We start from the raw sequence: 17,758 nt of genomic DNA on the forward strand, positions 1-17,758 counted from the left end.
ATACACCAGAAATGAGAAAGTAAAAGTCTATGTAGTAAACACTAACTAAAACTAGCATTTGCAATTTTGGGAAAGGGAAAAACATGTTTTGTTTTCAATATATCGGAAGAGTAGTGCGGGTGGATGGTTAAAAGGTCTGAATTGGGTTTAAAAATAGCGCAACATTTTGAGAATTTAGGGCATTGTAGAACTATGCATCCATTAATTTGAATGAGAATGTCCCTGGAAATTGGGTATCAAACTTAAATATTTGAACATTCTGATACTAGCACAATTGTCCGAGATGATATGAATGGGTTGGTGTTGGAATTTTAGGAGTCGATTGAAAAATATTGACGTAGCAACAGTTTGAATTGAGAATGGGTATTTCGAAATGCCTGGATTTTCGTGAAAACCGGGAGTTTTGTACGAAAAAAAAAGTAGCATTTGTTGTCACAACTAAAAGGAAGGTTTTGAAGGTGGAATGGTCAAAAAACGGTTGAAAAATGTGGATTGTGAAAATTTTCCAGGAAGGGGAGAAAATAAGGCTTTGGAAAAACAGAAATTCCTGGAAATCTTTTTAACTTAAAATGGTAGTTTGATAGTCCAAGGTGAGTGGGGTGTCTGACTAGTGAAACGGTTTGAATCGGGTGAGAAATGTGGGAGTTGTGCATGTTTGAAAATTGGCCCAATTATTTTCAATGGGCAAAATGTCCCGGAAAAACAGGAATTCTGGGTAATTCGGGATATTTAAAAAAAACATTTTTCAGGAAACTCACGATTCCCGGCTGAGTCGAACGTTTTGATACCCAAACAGTACACTATGTGCCAGTGTTTATCTATAGAGCGCCCCCTAGAGGGCCGCCAAAAATATCTGTTTCTCAGCTATGGTCCATACTCAGCTGTAATACACTTTTCCGCCACTTGTGGCAGTAATGACAATATCAAACAAACAGAAGTCTGAAGCTTAAGACATAAGTTTCTTAAGCGCAAAAATTATGACTAAAGTGCTGAAGTTGTGTTTTTATTTGCACTTTAATTTTAGTGACAGTTTATTTAAGAAACATACAGCCATCCACTCTTTTTCTAACGCTTGTACCAACATATTTATTAATTCAGTTAGAAATAATTTATTTTAGCACTGAGTAACTATGTAAAAAAAATTAAAATTCATTATTTTTGGGTCCCTTCTTTTGTAGAATATTTTTGAGTAGTATTTATTTTGTGATCAGCCTGACCTAAGTCTTGATAACAATTTTTGTAATTAACACATGCTTTCATATCATTTGACAAAGTGCTAAAGATTAGATGTAATTATGGGCCTGCTGCAAGGCAAGCACCCATGCACATGCTGCTAAACAGCAGCCCATATTATTATTACTCATACTTCACAGTTTATTATTTTCATATCAAGTGATTCTTTGGTGTACTACAGTTTGAGAATCCCTGGCCTAAAGTATGTGTCTGAGACAACTGTAAAGAAATTCTGTATGTTAGTTAAATAATAAAACACATATTTGACAAAATTCAAAGAAAAGCTCTGTAGATGACAATGTCGAAATAAATCTCAGCAGCTTTTTTTCCCTTCCTGAAATATTGCTTGGTAGAGTATTGGGATTGTGTTTACAGTAATAATGTAGACGTTGATATGCAGCGACAAAAGAAAGACATGTAGAACTCTTCAAAGAAATACTCACAGCGATGATATCTAGCGTGTTGTCACAAACTTTACGGATCTCAGCGTTGCTGTCGTGCATCAGATCGATGAGGTAGGTTGGGGCCTCTGACAGTCACAATCAAGGAAAATAACAGCAAAGTGGAACACACTTTTGTCATTATTATTATTATTATGACAAGGAGCAGTATAAAGGAAATCATGCACCTGGTTGGAGAAAAATACTAGAGATTGGATTTATGGATCTTTGAAGGAGGCCGGATCTTGAGGAGCCGTTCAAAAGACTGGCTTGGTTTTATTTTTTTAATCAAGGAAACACTCACTAGTATTAGTTATACAGTAAGATGCACATCAGAATAATGTAATTCACACAAATATTACTCTATTGGTGGGAATGATTCTGAAATTGTATTTTTTGTTCTGTTTTTATTGGAAACATTCCATGAGGTGTCTTATTTCCATACTTTAACAGTGACATCACCTAAAAATGTGTTGCACTTTAATGATATAGAAAAAACACACAAATAAAAGGTTAGAATAAAATGTATTAATTAATTTAAAAATATATATATATATAAAAAGTATGACTACAACTACAATAAAACCATACTTGGTGTATGTACACTTGACCTAACCACCCTTTAGAATAAAGAAACCAAAAAGTCAATCCAAATAAAAATAAATGAATAAAGAAAAATAAAAAATTTTAAAAATGTATTTATGTATATATATATATATATGTTTGTTTTTCACATGTGAATATATATATATATATATATATATATATATATATATATATATATATATATATATATATATATATATATATATATATATATATATAGTGAATTATGTATGTATACACACAAATATGTATATATACAGTACATAAATATGTATACATATAGATGTATATATACATATATATGTACAGTATATATATATATATATATATACAGTATATATATGCTTGAAGGGATGAACTGTCCTAAAAATGTGTTATTACGATAAAAGTGTGGATTTTGGAATGAAATAGGTGAACTGAATGTGTCGACTGCTTGTAAGAAAAGTGATTTCTTTTCAATGAGAATGTTGTGGTGGGAAATGTGCTCATTTTTTTTTTGGCCCTGAGCCAACAAACAGCCTTCCAGCTCGTCATGTTTGATGGTGTTGAGAAATGTCAAAGTAGTTGAGCATCAAAAATGGAGCCAAAAAGGAACAAACAGAGGAATTTTGGTGCAGAGTCAAAAATGATTGGAAGGATACGCGTGTCCTTGATGATGACGTCTCTGGTAGCTTTGTGGAAGACCATTTGGTAGAAGACGTAGACAATCTGGCAGACAAACTCATCGTCCTCCTGCTGGGCTAAAAATCAGAAACAGCAATGCATCCATTCTTCACCTGTTCAATAAGTACTCATCCGTCAACACAGCAGAGGATATAAAGTAGTACAATAGACCCAAGAGCTTGATCTAATGTAAGGTGTGAAGGTGTCTCGATGGGTGTGACATAAGAAACATTCAGTAGGGGAGAAAGTTGGTGGGCAAGGTGCCACACATCTCAGAAGGGATTTTTGTCCACTCCGTTTTACAGATAGTCTTAAATCTTGAAGGTTTAGAGGCTGTCAATTACTATATATTGTTGAAAAATAAATATTTCTCCAACTATATGTATCTTTGTGCACCACCGAAAAAGATACCTAAACCCATATATATTTTTTCTATTGAACATTCTATTGATTTATTTTGATCACTACATGAATTAAAGGAAGTACATTTTTCTTAAAAATGTGTTGTGGTCAATCAATCAATGTTTATTTATATAGCCCTAAATCACAAGTGTCTCAAAGGGCTGCACAAGCCACAATGACATTCTCTATGCTGACAATAAAGGAAACTGCATGAAAATCAGAAAAATATGCACAAGTTATGATTTATTTTCTTTGCGCATGCTTTGACTGACCGAGATTCTGGTTTCCAGTCGTTCTTGCAGAAGCTAGTCCTGCTGTGTATAGTTTTGTTTTATGACATGTTTGTTAGGGATGGGATTCCTACAACCACTTACGATTCGATTCCCATTCTTGGGGTGACGATTTGACTCGATTCAACAAGATTTTTTTATTTAAATCGATGCAGGCAACATATAATTTGGTATAAAAATGATAAAACATTTTAAAAACAGATTACATGGTACCAAAACTGTTCTTGGCTGCTGATATATGACATGTACGTGCAGATTTAAGCATGGAGAGGGCCTAACTTTTTAGGACGGCCTTTTTAAAAACTGATTCTGAAAATGAATAAGTAAGATTAAACTGATTAAATATATATATACATATATATATATACATACACATGTCTCTATATATATACACATAGATGTTTTTGTTTTTTAAATACATTTTGTATATTATGATTGATTTAAAATCAGAATAAATGAGAGAAGTTGTTTCTTATGTTTTGCTGTATGGAGAAATTTACAAAAAAGTGACTTTTAAAACCTCTAAAGGCTTAGTGGCCACATGCGTGGACAGCACCTTTTAGCTCTTATTTCCAAAATTGTGTACACTACTATATTGGGGTCTTATGTCTGCTTATGTGGACATTTATACTGCCATCTGGTGGTGTCAGAAGAGTATAACTTACAATGGAATTTGGAGAAAAAAAAAGTGTAAAAATAAGAATTAGCATGTCACTACACATGAAGTACACATTTGTGTACTTATGGACTAAGTACATCATATAAAAAAATTATTCTTAGTTTTTATTCTAATTAGAGTCCAATAAGCCTAAATAGCAAAAGGAAATTAAAAAATTAAGAGGTTAAGTCAATTTCTTTTAGGACTCCTACAGTTTGTTACTCTTTATTATTCTCCCCACAGTATCACACTAGTTTAGTTGACCTTTTGTACTGTCATAATTTTGTTGGATTGTGTATTCACTTCTTTGCCTGTTTTCATTTCACTTTTATACGGTTGATGTCATGATCCCAGCAGAAATCCCTCTTAAGGACAGAGAGCAAATACTGATGGCAAAGTGTCTTCCCTCCATTGTCACTGCTCAACTTTTGCTTTTCTCCGTGCTTTTTGCTGTGACAAAATTCCGCGATTCCACTAATATTCCAAATATAATGTAAACGTAAGCATGAATTCCGTACCTTTACTTGATTCTTCATCAAAAGAAACTTGACCTACACTGACGGACTTAACACACAAGTCTTTTCCAGTCATCAGACTAAAGTCTGAATCAAGTCCTAAATTATTCATGTTGCAAGTTTTTGTGATATTGTCAAGTGGCGGACAAAAGTCATCAAAATTGTGACTGGAGTCCACACCTCTGACTAATAGACAAAAGGAATGTTTGTGTGTATTTCTAGTCTCTAAGGTTGTGTCAAGTGGGATCCTCACCATTAAGCAGTTCGATGAGAGCGGGAATGATGCCAGACTTTGCCAACATGGCTGCACAAGAGTCATCCATGGACACGGTGCCGATCAAGATGACCACTTCCAGGATTAAATCATCCTCAGCAGCACCTGATGTGAAGTCAAAAACAGAAGCTGAAAGCCCCACAGACGATATACATGTCCTGTATGTGTTTTACATTACAGCACAGTCTGATGGGATAGTTTTTGCCTCATTCCTGTGAGAATCCTGCATGTGACTGACGCATTAAGGAGTGGGACTATCCAGGACTAACTGCAGTGTGAGCAGATAGTACTGTATCTTTCGGACGTATCACATGGAGGAAACGCCACAGTGGTGCATTCTTCACTCACACTTTAAGTGAGGAATGAGGCAAAAACCTATCCATACTTACTGTACATTGCAGTCATATCAAAACCCAGGGCTAGCATTGCAATGGTGCTGCTTATACCAAACAGTACAGTACGACTCTGTTTGCTACCTGCTTTCGGAGACACATTACAGGGCGCATGCGCAGCCGGTGAGTGTTGGTGGACAACGCAAACACACTCGGTGTAATTTAGGGGTCAGGTACACGTGCCACGTGGATCCAGTAAAATCTCCAAACAACAATTCCCCCCTCGCCCTCCTGTATCCTCACTTTGTAATCTACAAGTCCTCAATGAAGGTAAAAATGATGCCAAATGTAAATTGTTTTCCTTTTCACTAGCCAGTTTTTGTTATTTTGGTGTTGTTTTTTTCTGCATGTTAAATGGAAACTGCACTTTTTTTTTATAATGTTGCTTGTAATTCACAATCTATATGTGAAACAAAAACACATATGCTTTTCTTTTTTTTGTCGCATTCTAATTTGTAAAATACGACGCTACTAGAAGGGGGCTAACAATTACACTGCAAAAACTGAAATGTAAGTAAGATGAAATATCTCAAATAAGGGTGATATTTGCTTATTTTCTGTCTGATAAGATAATTCTTCTCACTAAGCAGATTTTATGTTAGAGTGTTTTACTTGTTTTAAGTGTTTTGGTCCTAAATGATCTCAGTAAGATATTACAGCTTGTTGCTGAGATTTTATGACCTATATTGAGTAAAACATGATTGAAACTAGAATATCAACTGTTGCAAAACTGTGTTATCAACACTCACAAGTATAAAACTACTTTTTCAAAGTAATAATTTCTTATTTCAAACATGAAAAAAAAATCATGATGCCGAGCCAAATCATTATGTCAAGATAATGGCACTAGCATTTACTAAATTTAAGAATATTTTTCAACATATTGAGCAAAAAGGTCTCTTTTTTTTCTACCAAGAAAATTGCACTTGTTGTTAGTGAGAATATACTTATTTTAAGGTATTTTTGGGTTCATTGAGGTTAGCTAATTTTACTTGTTTTGGAAAGTCTTGACAAGCCACATTTTCTTGTTCTATTGGCAGATAATTTTGCTTAGTTCAAATAAAATACCCCTCATTTTTGTATTTTTTTTCTTGTTTTTGAACGCTGACTTTTTGCAGTGTAGGGGTGTACAAAAAAAAAATCGATTTTCAAATCAATCGCGATTCCTATTTTCTTATGATTCTTAATCGATTAAAAACAATCAAAAATCTATTTTATTTTCATATAATTTTTTAATTTTTTTTTACAAACTGTCCTGTCCAGTCACTCAGGAAAATCTTATTATTGATGTAGATGATCATGTCTGCTATACAGATTTACTTTAGAAAATGGAAATGTTGGATACTTCTTTTGTTGCCTTATTTGTAATTGACTTTACTAAATATTATGGTAGAATATTATTAAACAAAAGCAGTTTTCTTTTAAGTGATATAGAAATTTATCACAGCTATTGATCTATTTTATGTAGGAATGTAGTTAATCATAGAACTGGCACCCAATGTTAATAAAAAGTATTGATTTTGAATCAAGAATCATTTTAAATTGAGAACCGATTCTGAATCGAATCGTGTGGTGCCCAAAGATTCACAGCCCGACTAACAATGTAGCAAATAAGAGTCATCCATTCCGCTTATAAAGCCCTCTAAAAAACATCCAATAATAGATGAAACCCCTTTACATGCATTCTTAGCCACCTATTGCTAGTGTTTATTTACGATTTATAATGCATAAAAAAAAGAAAGATAAATGTGTGCTTGTCTCACGTAAGGATTGTGAATGATATGCACATTTTTAAAAACTGCAGTTTCCCTTAAAGCTGTATCTATATATGTATAAGAAAAGTGTTTTGTTGTTATCATGTTTGGGTGTAAAACAGATTATTTGGATTTACATTGTTTCATGAGGGAAAACTAGCTTCAGTTAACACGTTTGGCTTGATGTTGGCACTTCCGGAGCAGATTATTAACGTCAACCGAGGTACCACTACACATATCCTGGCAGGTGATCCCCTCTATCAGAAATAAATAATAATGTAATTAAAAATGTAATCAGTCGGTGTCAAGTGGCTGTTGCTACACTTCCATATTAGACCAACCTGTCACCTTCCCCTGTCTGTCCTGATTCTTTCTCTCTCTTCTCATCTCTGACTCCATCCTCATACCTGAACGACATGGACTTTGTGTTAAGGAGGTTCCAGAAATACAGCAGTCAACCCACATATAAAAAAATAACATTTTAAGTCATATCCTCATAGGGTATCAGTTACCCAAAATACTGATGGGTACACAGTGTGAAGACAACAGTTACCAGCTGTTTTACTACTAGTAGCTTTAGCCGACTGGCATATTTAAAAGCTTCCTTTTGATGCACTAACATACAAACTGTCTCTTTTAACCACTTTCAAAACCTTTTTTTTAATACATGCAAATGTTTTTCTCCCGCTCCCTCATCTGCTTTGTGCCCCCAAGGACTTTTTTTCTCTCTCTCCATGTCTGCCGCATGTGACAGAGTGGACGTGCGCACTGGAGCGCAAAGCAGGGAAGCTGAATGAGCCACAGATATATCACTAACGTGTTTGTTATTGTTTTCATCCTGTTCGTTGTTAAATACAGAAAATGCATTCCGGAAATAACGTTCCTACCATCGCTTTGACGCCCTGTCAGTGCTGTACTGTGCGACAAATTTAATCGCAAATGCGCCTAAAAATAGACCGTGCCACTTAAAAAAATAAAAAATAAAATGTTGTACATTTTGCTCCTAAAAGAAATCCATCCAAATGTGATAAAAGTAGAGTAAAAATCTCACCCATCGGTATAGCATGTTTTAAACCAATTTAAACCATAACCATTGAGAAATTGGACTGCGGTTGACGTGGAAGAGAGATGTTATAAGCCTTGTTCACACTGCAGGTCAATTCAGATTTGATTTTTTCATGTCAGTGTGAACAGTACAATTTTGAGTTTTCATAATCCGACCCAAGCCTCTATTGGGTGTGGATATAAATCGGGTATGTATGGAATGCGACTGCAGTCTGAGCACTTCGGTCGAGTTCATCTGACCAATACACCATCAAATGAGGATAAGTGTCATAATTCTTCCCTGAAATAGACTGTGGCAAAAATAAATACCATAAATTCCAGATTATAAACCGCGACATTTTTCTACGCTTTGAACCCTGCAGCTAATTTATGGATTTTTCTTCGCTAACGTCCATAATGTTTTATGTTCAAACTCAAGCAGTGACACTGAAAAGGTGTGTTATTGTTTGATCTAAGGCGCCATCTTTTGGACGAGTTCGCTCACTGCAGGTGTTGCGGGTTGAAAACGTCCTTACTCTTTTAATGCATTACCTGCATTCATCACTCCAAGCAATGTTTGTAAGATTTACAATATAACTAAAACAATTCATACTTACTAATTCGTCCGAGTTGTGATGTCTGTAGGAATGTTTTCATGCATATTTGTAAGTAAGTACATTTTATTTATAAAGCGCTTTTCACAGATAAAATCACAAAGTGCTGTACAAAACATAGGTGAAGTAAAACAACAATTTAATTAAAACAACAGGGGCAACATCATAAAAATGATACAAAGTGGATTAAAATTGATAGTTAAAAGGTGCATTAACTACAAGCTTTACTAAAAAGAGAAGTTTTCAAATATTTCTTAAAAGTGTCAACACAGTCAAGATCACGGAGGGCCTAGTGCAAGTTGTTCCAGAGTCTGGGAGCTATAGCCTAAAATGCCAGGTCTCTACGGGTTTTAAAATGAGTTTTGGGGATCTTTAGAAGACTCTGGCCTGAAGACCGGAGGCTGCGCCCTGAAGAGTAGGGGCATAACAAGTCAGTGATGTACTGAGGGGCCCCACCATGCAACGCACGGAAAGTCAGGACTAAAATTTTAAACTCAATGCGGAATTTGACTGGAAGAAAATGAAGACTGGATAAAATGGGGGTAATATGGGCTGTTTTGGGTGAAACGGTCCAAAGTCTGGCAGCTGCATTTTGTACAGTCTGAAGTCTCTTTAGCATTGACTTGTTGAAAAGAGTGAAGAGAGAATTGCAATAGTCAATACGAGATGAAATGAACGCGTGAATTATCATTTCGAGATCCAATTTTGACAGCAAATTTCTCACTCTGGAAATATTTCCGAGGTGATAAAAACAGTTTTTGGTCAGTTGACGACAATTCTATCGTAATGTAATAAAGCTAGCGTTGTTAGCATTAGCTAATACGTTGACGAGTGTCTATGTTAGTATTATTAACTTACAAAGGCATTCTTTTTGTATTGTTTCAGTTTTTTTTACAAATTCCTCATTAAACTTACTAAAACATCACCGTGGAGTTTTCGAGTCTATTTAGCTAGTGGGTCCATGATGATGACTTGTTTTGTTTGATCAGCTGTTTTACTGCCATGTTACATACACCGTTTGGAAACAGTTAAGGTATGTAAATAAACATTTACAGAATATTTCTGTGTAAATAACTCATTTCACAATGTATATATCTGCGGCTTATAGTCCGGTGCGGCTATGATATGGAAAAATATTATTTCTTGTCAAATTTAGTTGGTGCGCTTATATACCTGTGCGCCCTATCGTCCAGAAAATACAGAGATCGGATTTGACAAAAAAAATCCAAACCGGACATCCTACCCTGCAGTGTGAACGCAGCCACAGTTGCAACAACATGATTAAGAGATACTACGCGGTCACAAAGAAATCGATGTCCTACCTGGTTTAAGTTTGTCTTTCAAGTAAGGCACCAAGTTGTACTCTTTAAGAACCAGGGCCCAGTCTAGGTCAGGAATGGTAAGATTTGCCAGAGTTCCCAGACACTCAATCACATACTCTTCAGCTTTTTCCTGACTGATCTGAGCAGCCAAGTCTCCAACGTGGTCCTGTCAGCAGGCAGAAGAGGGACATGGATCAATAGCACAAATAAAAAAGCTAAATGTTGTTTTTTAACATTAAACTTGTGTGGCAGATAACTTACGAAAAAAATTAGATAAGAGAAATATTCTCAAATATTGTCAAACGTTTAAATACTGACCAAGAATAAGCTTTTAGTGGGGCCATGGTGCTGGGAAATATTCCTGATCATCTTCATCACCAGAACGTCCTTCAGTTTCGCGGACCGTTTCATGAGCATTTTCAAGCCATTCCCTAAGCAAGACGACAAGAAAAAAAGAAGCGTGAGAGAAGGTGGTGTATAAAGCCAGACATACTTGTAACCTCATACCTTCACACATGACTTGGGCATTGTTTTTATTGGCAGCTAAGTTGATGCACAACGAGATGAGCTCAAAATCCATCTTGTGTTCGCCAAACTCATAAATCATCTTCATCAGCTGTTGGGAACAGGTTCAAAGAGACCAATTTAGATTTTTCAGCTAGTACATGTGTTTTATTAAGTGCAGATGATTGAGTAATATGATGTAACAAGGTGATACAGTATATATATATATTTTTTTCTTTCTTTTTTCTGCTTTTTGAGTGTTTTGACGTCGGAGTAGTAAACACGAGCGATGGGACGATGAGTAATGGCGATTCGTTGAGACAGAGAAAGTAGAAAGCTGCTGCTTGCTATTTAGAAGAGATCGACCGCTATGGGTTTTTTTTTCGTGTCAATACCGATTATTAGCAGTCAAGGAGGCCGATAACCGGTATTTGGAGCCAATATTCATTTGCAGTAAGTTATTTAAACATGAAAAGTGCACGTCATTAAACAGCTGGACAAGGCTTTAAATTGTTTTTTGAACGTTATTTATTAAGAGACGTCGGACCAGTAGCGACCAAAAAAATATCTGAATTCCACTAACACCTTTGTGACTTCAGTCTAAGCGGAGCATTGACATTTGCATTTGAAAAAATATGAGAAATCTCCTGGGAAAATATGGCACTTACTCAATGTTATACAATTTTAAAGCATTTTATGGATTTAATACATTGTGAGGTTTCCTCATGAAGAACCCTAAATATTGCAAATATTCAAAAACAATTCTGGGCTCCTTCTTGTAGATTATAGGTGAGGCATTTTTCCAGCTGACTGACGTCATTTATTCCTGGGTGTTATAAAAAGTATGAGAATGTATGAGCTGATGCCTGCTCTTCTTTACTCATGTAATATTATATAATTCTCCGATTTATCTAGATATTTACACAAAGTTTGGATTTTTGGCAGATATATTTTTTCTGTCTTCATGTCCATACATCTCTGTCGTGTTATTTGATTGAATCACGGAACACTAAACTCGCGCCGCTCCTTTAATGAGCTCTCAATGTGTCGAGCAGACACTATCGCTGCAGTTGCAAAGACAAACAAAACGGGGCCGGTAAGACGCCAGGAAATAAGGGAAAAAAATGGATTTCCTGGGGGGGAATGGAAGGTAAACAAAGGAGACGTACTGTAATGTATGTACAAACTGTAAAAGGTTGGGACGTGGCCGCATGAGGGAGAATGATTGACAATACGAGTCATTTTTTATTTTTAAATTAATTTTAAGAAAAAAATGAACTTTTTTTTTAATTAGGACATTACATATTAATTAGTGTGCCAGCAAGAAAACAGCTTCAACCTAAATATGCTGGAATTAGCACAAAATCTAAATTGCATCCATTGTCATAAGGCAGGCAGAGAAACACAAACACTGTGGACCCAACAGACAAACAATAACACCACAGGTACAAATAACCAGAGTTGTAAAATAGAGAGTCCAAGGAGAGGTTCCTCGATGGAAGCATGACTTCAACCAATTTTTAAGGAGCCTTTTAAATGTCAGGTAGGTCCCACAGTTTCTTATGTGCTCTTTTCTCATGTAGGGCAAATTGGCTTACCTCACTAATTATTGATTTTTAAAATACTAAATATTGGTATATGTTAATGTATTATATTTGCTGATGTAATTGTTGTAAAAAAAAAAAGGCTGATACCTGCACCAAAATGCCAAATATCGGCGCCGATTAATCGGCCCAGCTTGGTTGTCCTGTCTACATGTGGTGGTGGTGTATACTTGGTCAGGTCCTACCTGTGGAATGCAGTCTGTGGTGGCAAACATGGACTTGAACCTGTCCTCCATGCTGATGTGGTACAGAATGCACATGCTGAGTTGTCTCTGGCCCTCGTCAGCTGGAACAAACAATGGACCCAAGCCTGCTTTATTAGGTTTAAATGACGACATGGAAAATATTAACCGCTTAAGGTAAATTTGATTATAAACGGTTTGATATCTCATTACAGATTTACCCGACAGATGAACGACGTATTGTATGTACATAACTCGATACGTGATTATCTGATTGAGCCTCAACACAATCACAAGGGAATTTTTGGACATATTACCGAGCAGTGAAGAGAGTTTGGCAATCAGACCAGCTTGGACCATCTGGTTGCGTAGAGTAGTGTCAAAGGAAAGGTTGAGTAGAAGGCGTAATGTGGTGCTCAGGAGGTCCTCGTGCTCGCACGGAACAAGCTGGGACAGCTTCTCAACTGCAAACACTTCTGCCTGTGGACAACAGATGATCTTCTTAGTCTCTGAATACACATGTTCATTTTCAGAGAAATATAACTGGACACATGCTGTAACTGTACGTCATCGTTATGGTTTGGGACATACTTACTGAGACTGAAAACTGGTGACAGGTAATTGATGAATGAATACAATTCTCAAATAAAAATTAATATAAAAAAATAAATAATTTGCAGAAAAGGTCTTCCAACAGGGGAGGTTGTGAAATTTTTGGTTGAGAAGACTTTTCTTTTCTGGTAAAATCATGGCATAATAACTTAAAAAAGACAACTTCAGATTGTTTTCTTCAGTTAAAAATAGAATAAGAACACTGAAAATATACAAATCATAACGTTTTTTTTTTACACTTACATGTTGCGGTTACTAGTATTCTATCTTCAGTTGTCATCTATACTTTCTGAATAAATTATGTGATCATGTTTATCATGATAATAGGTGGAATTGAGTCTGGCAAAGTTGTAAAATGCTCCCATTGGTGCTAATGTTTAATTTATCAGAGGATGGAATGAATAATAATATCAAAATCAAATTATAGGATGATATTAATGTTATTTTCTTCAACTGATGTATGGACATCATGTGGTATATTCTGTACATATGTAGCATCATCTACAACAAAACTTGTGAATTTGGACTCATTTCATTGATCACACATTAAGTTAGAAAGGGATACACATTATTTCAGCATATTTATGTGCGCCCGGATAATGTGTCCCCAGTCCTTTTATCGCTCACCATGTCATTCTTGTTCTCCAAGAAGATGGAGAGTTTCTTGAGGAAGGAGACAACTACCAGCAGCAGCTCTTCATCCTTCCTGTCAAGAATCTTCACAAGCATCTGGACTATGTTTTTGTTCCTCATCTTCAGTTCAGTGTGGGTGTCTTCGGCCAGGTTCAACAGCAGACACAGAGAAACTGCACACAAAGGTGAAAATGAACCCAAATGTCTGGAAATGAGCATCAAATGTGTATTGAAAAGGTAGGTTCGACACAACATAATGTATATAAAACTAACATACAGTAGGCCGGTTGCATTCGTGTGCACAATGTAAAAGAATGACTGCAGAATCAAGTCTTGTGTGATATAATCCTAGGTCACAATAAAGGTAGACAATGCTATGAGATGATGTATTGTGGTCTCAATCCGTTAGCTTTCCATAACTGCAAGTCCGAAGTAACATTTCCTGCGTCTTGCATCATCATTATCAAGCACTGAGATTCTTCTCACCTCTGAGAAGCTGCTCCTGTTTGGTCAAAAGGCTTTGATACTTCTTGAAGCACTTTTCATGCTCCTTCTTCAGATTCTGGTTCTCGGATAACTCTTCATGTGAAAAGCAGTCAAGGCACACAATCGATCACATTACCAAAGCTCCATCATTGTATGACAAAACGTATTAATTCTAGGCAACTTTATTTTTAGAGGATGTTTCTTCTTCACTGCATCTCTTTTGAAAAGGATATAGGCCTTCTTCTTCCTTTGCAGCTCTTCGTGCCACAGGTCGTGTCTCTTCAGCTCATGTTCAATGATGTTCATACACAGGGCTCCGATCTTAAACTGTGTAACGAGTCCATGGAACTGGGAAAAACTAAAAGACACCATAAGACTTCCATGAGTCAATAAGTCAGTGTGTAAGTTTTGTTTTGCTAGAACGTTTAAGCAAATATACAGTTAGGTCGGGGTCGGCAACCCCAACTCTTTAGTGCCGCCCTAGCTTTTTCAAAAATGTATGAAAATGGAAACAGATTGGGAAATTAATATCTTTTAGTTTTAATAAGGTTTCTGTAGGAGGACAAACATGACACAAACATTCTTTAATATTTTTGAATGCTGTAAAAAAGCGTAGAATGAATATTAAACTTTAACATTTCTGTCAAAGAAGATTTACGTCAGACACACGCTTCTTTCAGCAGAGCATGGTGCCAGGCAGGGGGCTGTTGCGAGCATCGATATTCTCAAACATGAACTACATCAAATCCAAATCACTGGACACTGGACAGCTTCTCAACTTCGCGCATGTTATACCGAACAAAAATATGAACGCGACACTTTTGTTTTCACTCTCATTTTTCATGAGTTGAACTCAAAGATCTAACATTTTTACTATATACACAAAATACCTATTCCTCTCAAAATATTGTTCACTATTGCGCCTCACAGATTTGGCCTATCAAGATGCTGATTACACAGCATGATTGTTGCACAGGTGTGCATTCGGCTGCCCAAAATAAAAGGCCACTCTGAAATGTGCAGTTTTATCACACAGCACAATGCCACAGATGTTGCATGTTTTGAGGGAGCGTGCAGTTGGCATGCTGACTGCAATAATGTCCACCAGAGCTTTTGCCCGTGAATTGAATGTTGATCTCTCTACCATAAGCCGCCTCCAAAGGCATTTCAGAAAATTTGGCAGTACATCCAACCAGCCTCACAAACGCAGAACATGTGTAACCGCACCAGCCCAGGACCTCCACATCCAGCAGGTGCACCTCCATGATCGTCTGAGACCAGCCACCGGGACAGCTGCTGCAACAATTGGTTTGCATTACATAATAATTTCTGTACAAACTCTGAGAAACCGTCTCGGGGAAGCTCATCTGCATGCTAGTCGTCCTCATCGTGTTCTCGTGTAACCGACATGAGTGGGCAAATGCTCACATTCGATGGCGTCTAGCACGTTAGAAAGGTGTTCTCTTCACGGGTGAATCCCGGTTTACACTGTTCAGGGCAGATGGCAGACAGCGTGCGTGGTGTTGTGTGGGAGAGCGGTTTGCTGATGTCAACGTTGTGAATCGAGAGGCCCATGATGGGGATATGGTTTGGGCAGGCGTATGTTATGGACAACGAACGGAAGTGCATTTTATTGCTGCCATTTTGAATGCACAGAGATATCATGACGAGATCCTGAGGCCCATTTGTGTACCATTCACCCGAGACCATCACCTCATGTTGCAGCATGACAATGCATGTCCCCATGTTGCAAGCATCTGCACACAATTCCTGGAATCTAAAAACATCCCAGTTCTTGCATGGCCAGCATACTCACCGGACATGTCACCCATTGAGCATTTTTGGGATGCTGTGGATCGGCATATACGACAGCGTGTTCCATTACCTGCCAATATGCAGCAACTTGGCACAGCCATTGATGAAAAGTGGACCAACATTCCACAGACCACAATCAACAACCTGATGAACTCTATGCGAAAGAGATGTGTTGCACTGCATGAGACAAATGGTGATCACACCAGATACTGAATGCTTTTCTAACTCCCCCAGACCCCCAATAAAGCAATACTGCACATTTCAGATTGGCCTTCTATTGTGGCCAGCCTAAGGCACACCTGTGCAAAAATCATGCTGTTTGATCAGCATCTTAATATGGCACACCTGTGAGGTGGGATGAATTATCTTGGCAAAGAAGAAATGCTCACTAACACAGATTTAGACAGATTTGTGAATAATATTTGAGAGGAATAGGTATTTTGTGTATATAGTAAAAGTTTTTTTTCTTTGAGTTCAACTCATGAATAATGGGAGCAAAAAAGTGTTGTGTTTATATTTTTGTTAAGTATAACAAGCCCAATGTTGAGAAGCTGTCCAGTGACGTTTGAAAATAGAAATCACAGAACACAATCGTGTCATGTGCAAAGTGGCTGACTGACTTACTTGGTATTTGCAGAAAATTAATGAGAAGAGAATAAGGCACAGAAATCAAACTTAAACTGTATTATTTTAATATTATATACACTTTACCTTTTCAAAATGCTGCTTTTTTATACCTGCAGGCTGGGTTTTATTGCGCACTGTCTGTTGCACAGATCGGAGGGAAAAGAGAAGAAGATTGTGTTGTATTATTGAAAATTGAAGAGGACTGCATTTTATTTCCATGGGGAAATTACAGGAGGCCTATTATGCACAATCTATTTTGTTGTAGTGTATTTGAACCCTCAAAATGAAATAAAAATGACATAAAAAAATCTGATTTCTTTAGTGTATTTCTATAATTTCAGCAATGCAACGAAACATAATACATTGCTATTGTGATGGAAGTTAAACTTAAAGCACCATTGCACAGCAGAGTAGTTATGTGGTGCACCATTCTCTCCGGGATGCGCTGCAGGGACAATAAACATTTAATCATAAATGGTCATTATGTATTTGTAGCCTACATAGTTATTGTGATAATATAGGCAAATATAGCTAAAATAGACACTTAAAGCATGTGTTGCCTTTATTATAAGACTTATATATGGCTTTTAATTTTTCGCGGCTCCAGACAGATTTGTTTTTTGGTCCAATATGCCTCTCTCAACATTTTTGGTTGTCGACCTCTGACTTAGGTTCACTTAAGTTCACTCTATTTAATAAATACTTTATTTTCATTTTCTATGGCGTCTGCATCTTTGACCATCACTCTGCCTGCTATTACTATCTAGTGTTTTGGAGACTTTGATGCATGTTTTTGGTTATTTCTAATCAGTTCAAGCTCTCCTCTAGTGGGACAAAGTAGAGATCAACTGATTAACGCCGATTGGTGCCTTCTCTCCGTCCTCCTGCAGTGCTGGTCGCTGGTACAGTAAGTGTTATTGGGCTGGGCTGATAAAACGATATCAATATATATACACATCCTTATGACACAAATTCCCCTGGCCCCCACACCCGTGAACTCTCTGACCCATTGGACTTGTCTGCTCTTTTGCAGAGGCTTGCTTGTGGAGGCACCCGCTTACGTACGCAATCGACAGACTTTGCAGGAA

General features: G+C 36.9%; 1 protein-coding gene across 2 annotated transcripts in view; it reads right to left on the reverse strand.

The window, feature by feature from the left end:
- Positions 1–17,758, reverse strand: part of kifap3a (kinesin-associated protein 3a) — a 31,341-nt gene that overhangs the window by 4,485 nt on the left and 9,098 nt on the right. Inside the window, exons 7-18 of one of the 2 annotated variants that reach the window (XM_062027981.1) lie at positions 14,460–14,586; positions 14,229–14,325; positions 13,737–13,915; positions 12,815–12,977; positions 12,501–12,601; positions 10,715–10,823; positions 10,526–10,638; positions 10,208–10,373; positions 7,569–7,634; positions 5,061–5,186; positions 2,921–3,019; positions 1,677–1,762 (exon numbers count right to left, since the gene is read on the reverse strand). In XM_062027981.1, the coding sequence (XP_061883965.1) occupies positions 1,677–1,762; positions 2,921–3,019; positions 5,061–5,186; positions 7,569–7,634; positions 10,208–10,373; positions 10,526–10,638; positions 10,715–10,823; positions 12,501–12,601; positions 12,815–12,977; positions 13,737–13,915; positions 14,229–14,325; positions 14,460–14,586 (1,432 nt within the window). The remainder of the gene's footprint in view (positions 1–1,676; positions 1,763–2,920; positions 3,020–5,060; positions 5,187–7,568; positions 7,635–10,207; positions 10,374–10,525; positions 10,639–10,714; positions 10,824–12,500; positions 12,602–12,814; positions 12,978–13,736; positions 13,916–14,228; positions 14,326–14,459; positions 14,587–17,758) is intronic. The other variant, XM_062027982.1, reaches the window with a different exon arrangement.

This window comes from Entelurus aequoreus, linkage group LG19, assembly GCF_033978785.1.
Source record: "Entelurus aequoreus isolate RoL-2023_Sb linkage group LG19, RoL_Eaeq_v1.1, whole genome shotgun sequence".
Classification (NCBI taxonomy): Eukaryota; Metazoa; Chordata; class Actinopteri; order Syngnathiformes; family Syngnathidae; genus Entelurus; species Entelurus aequoreus.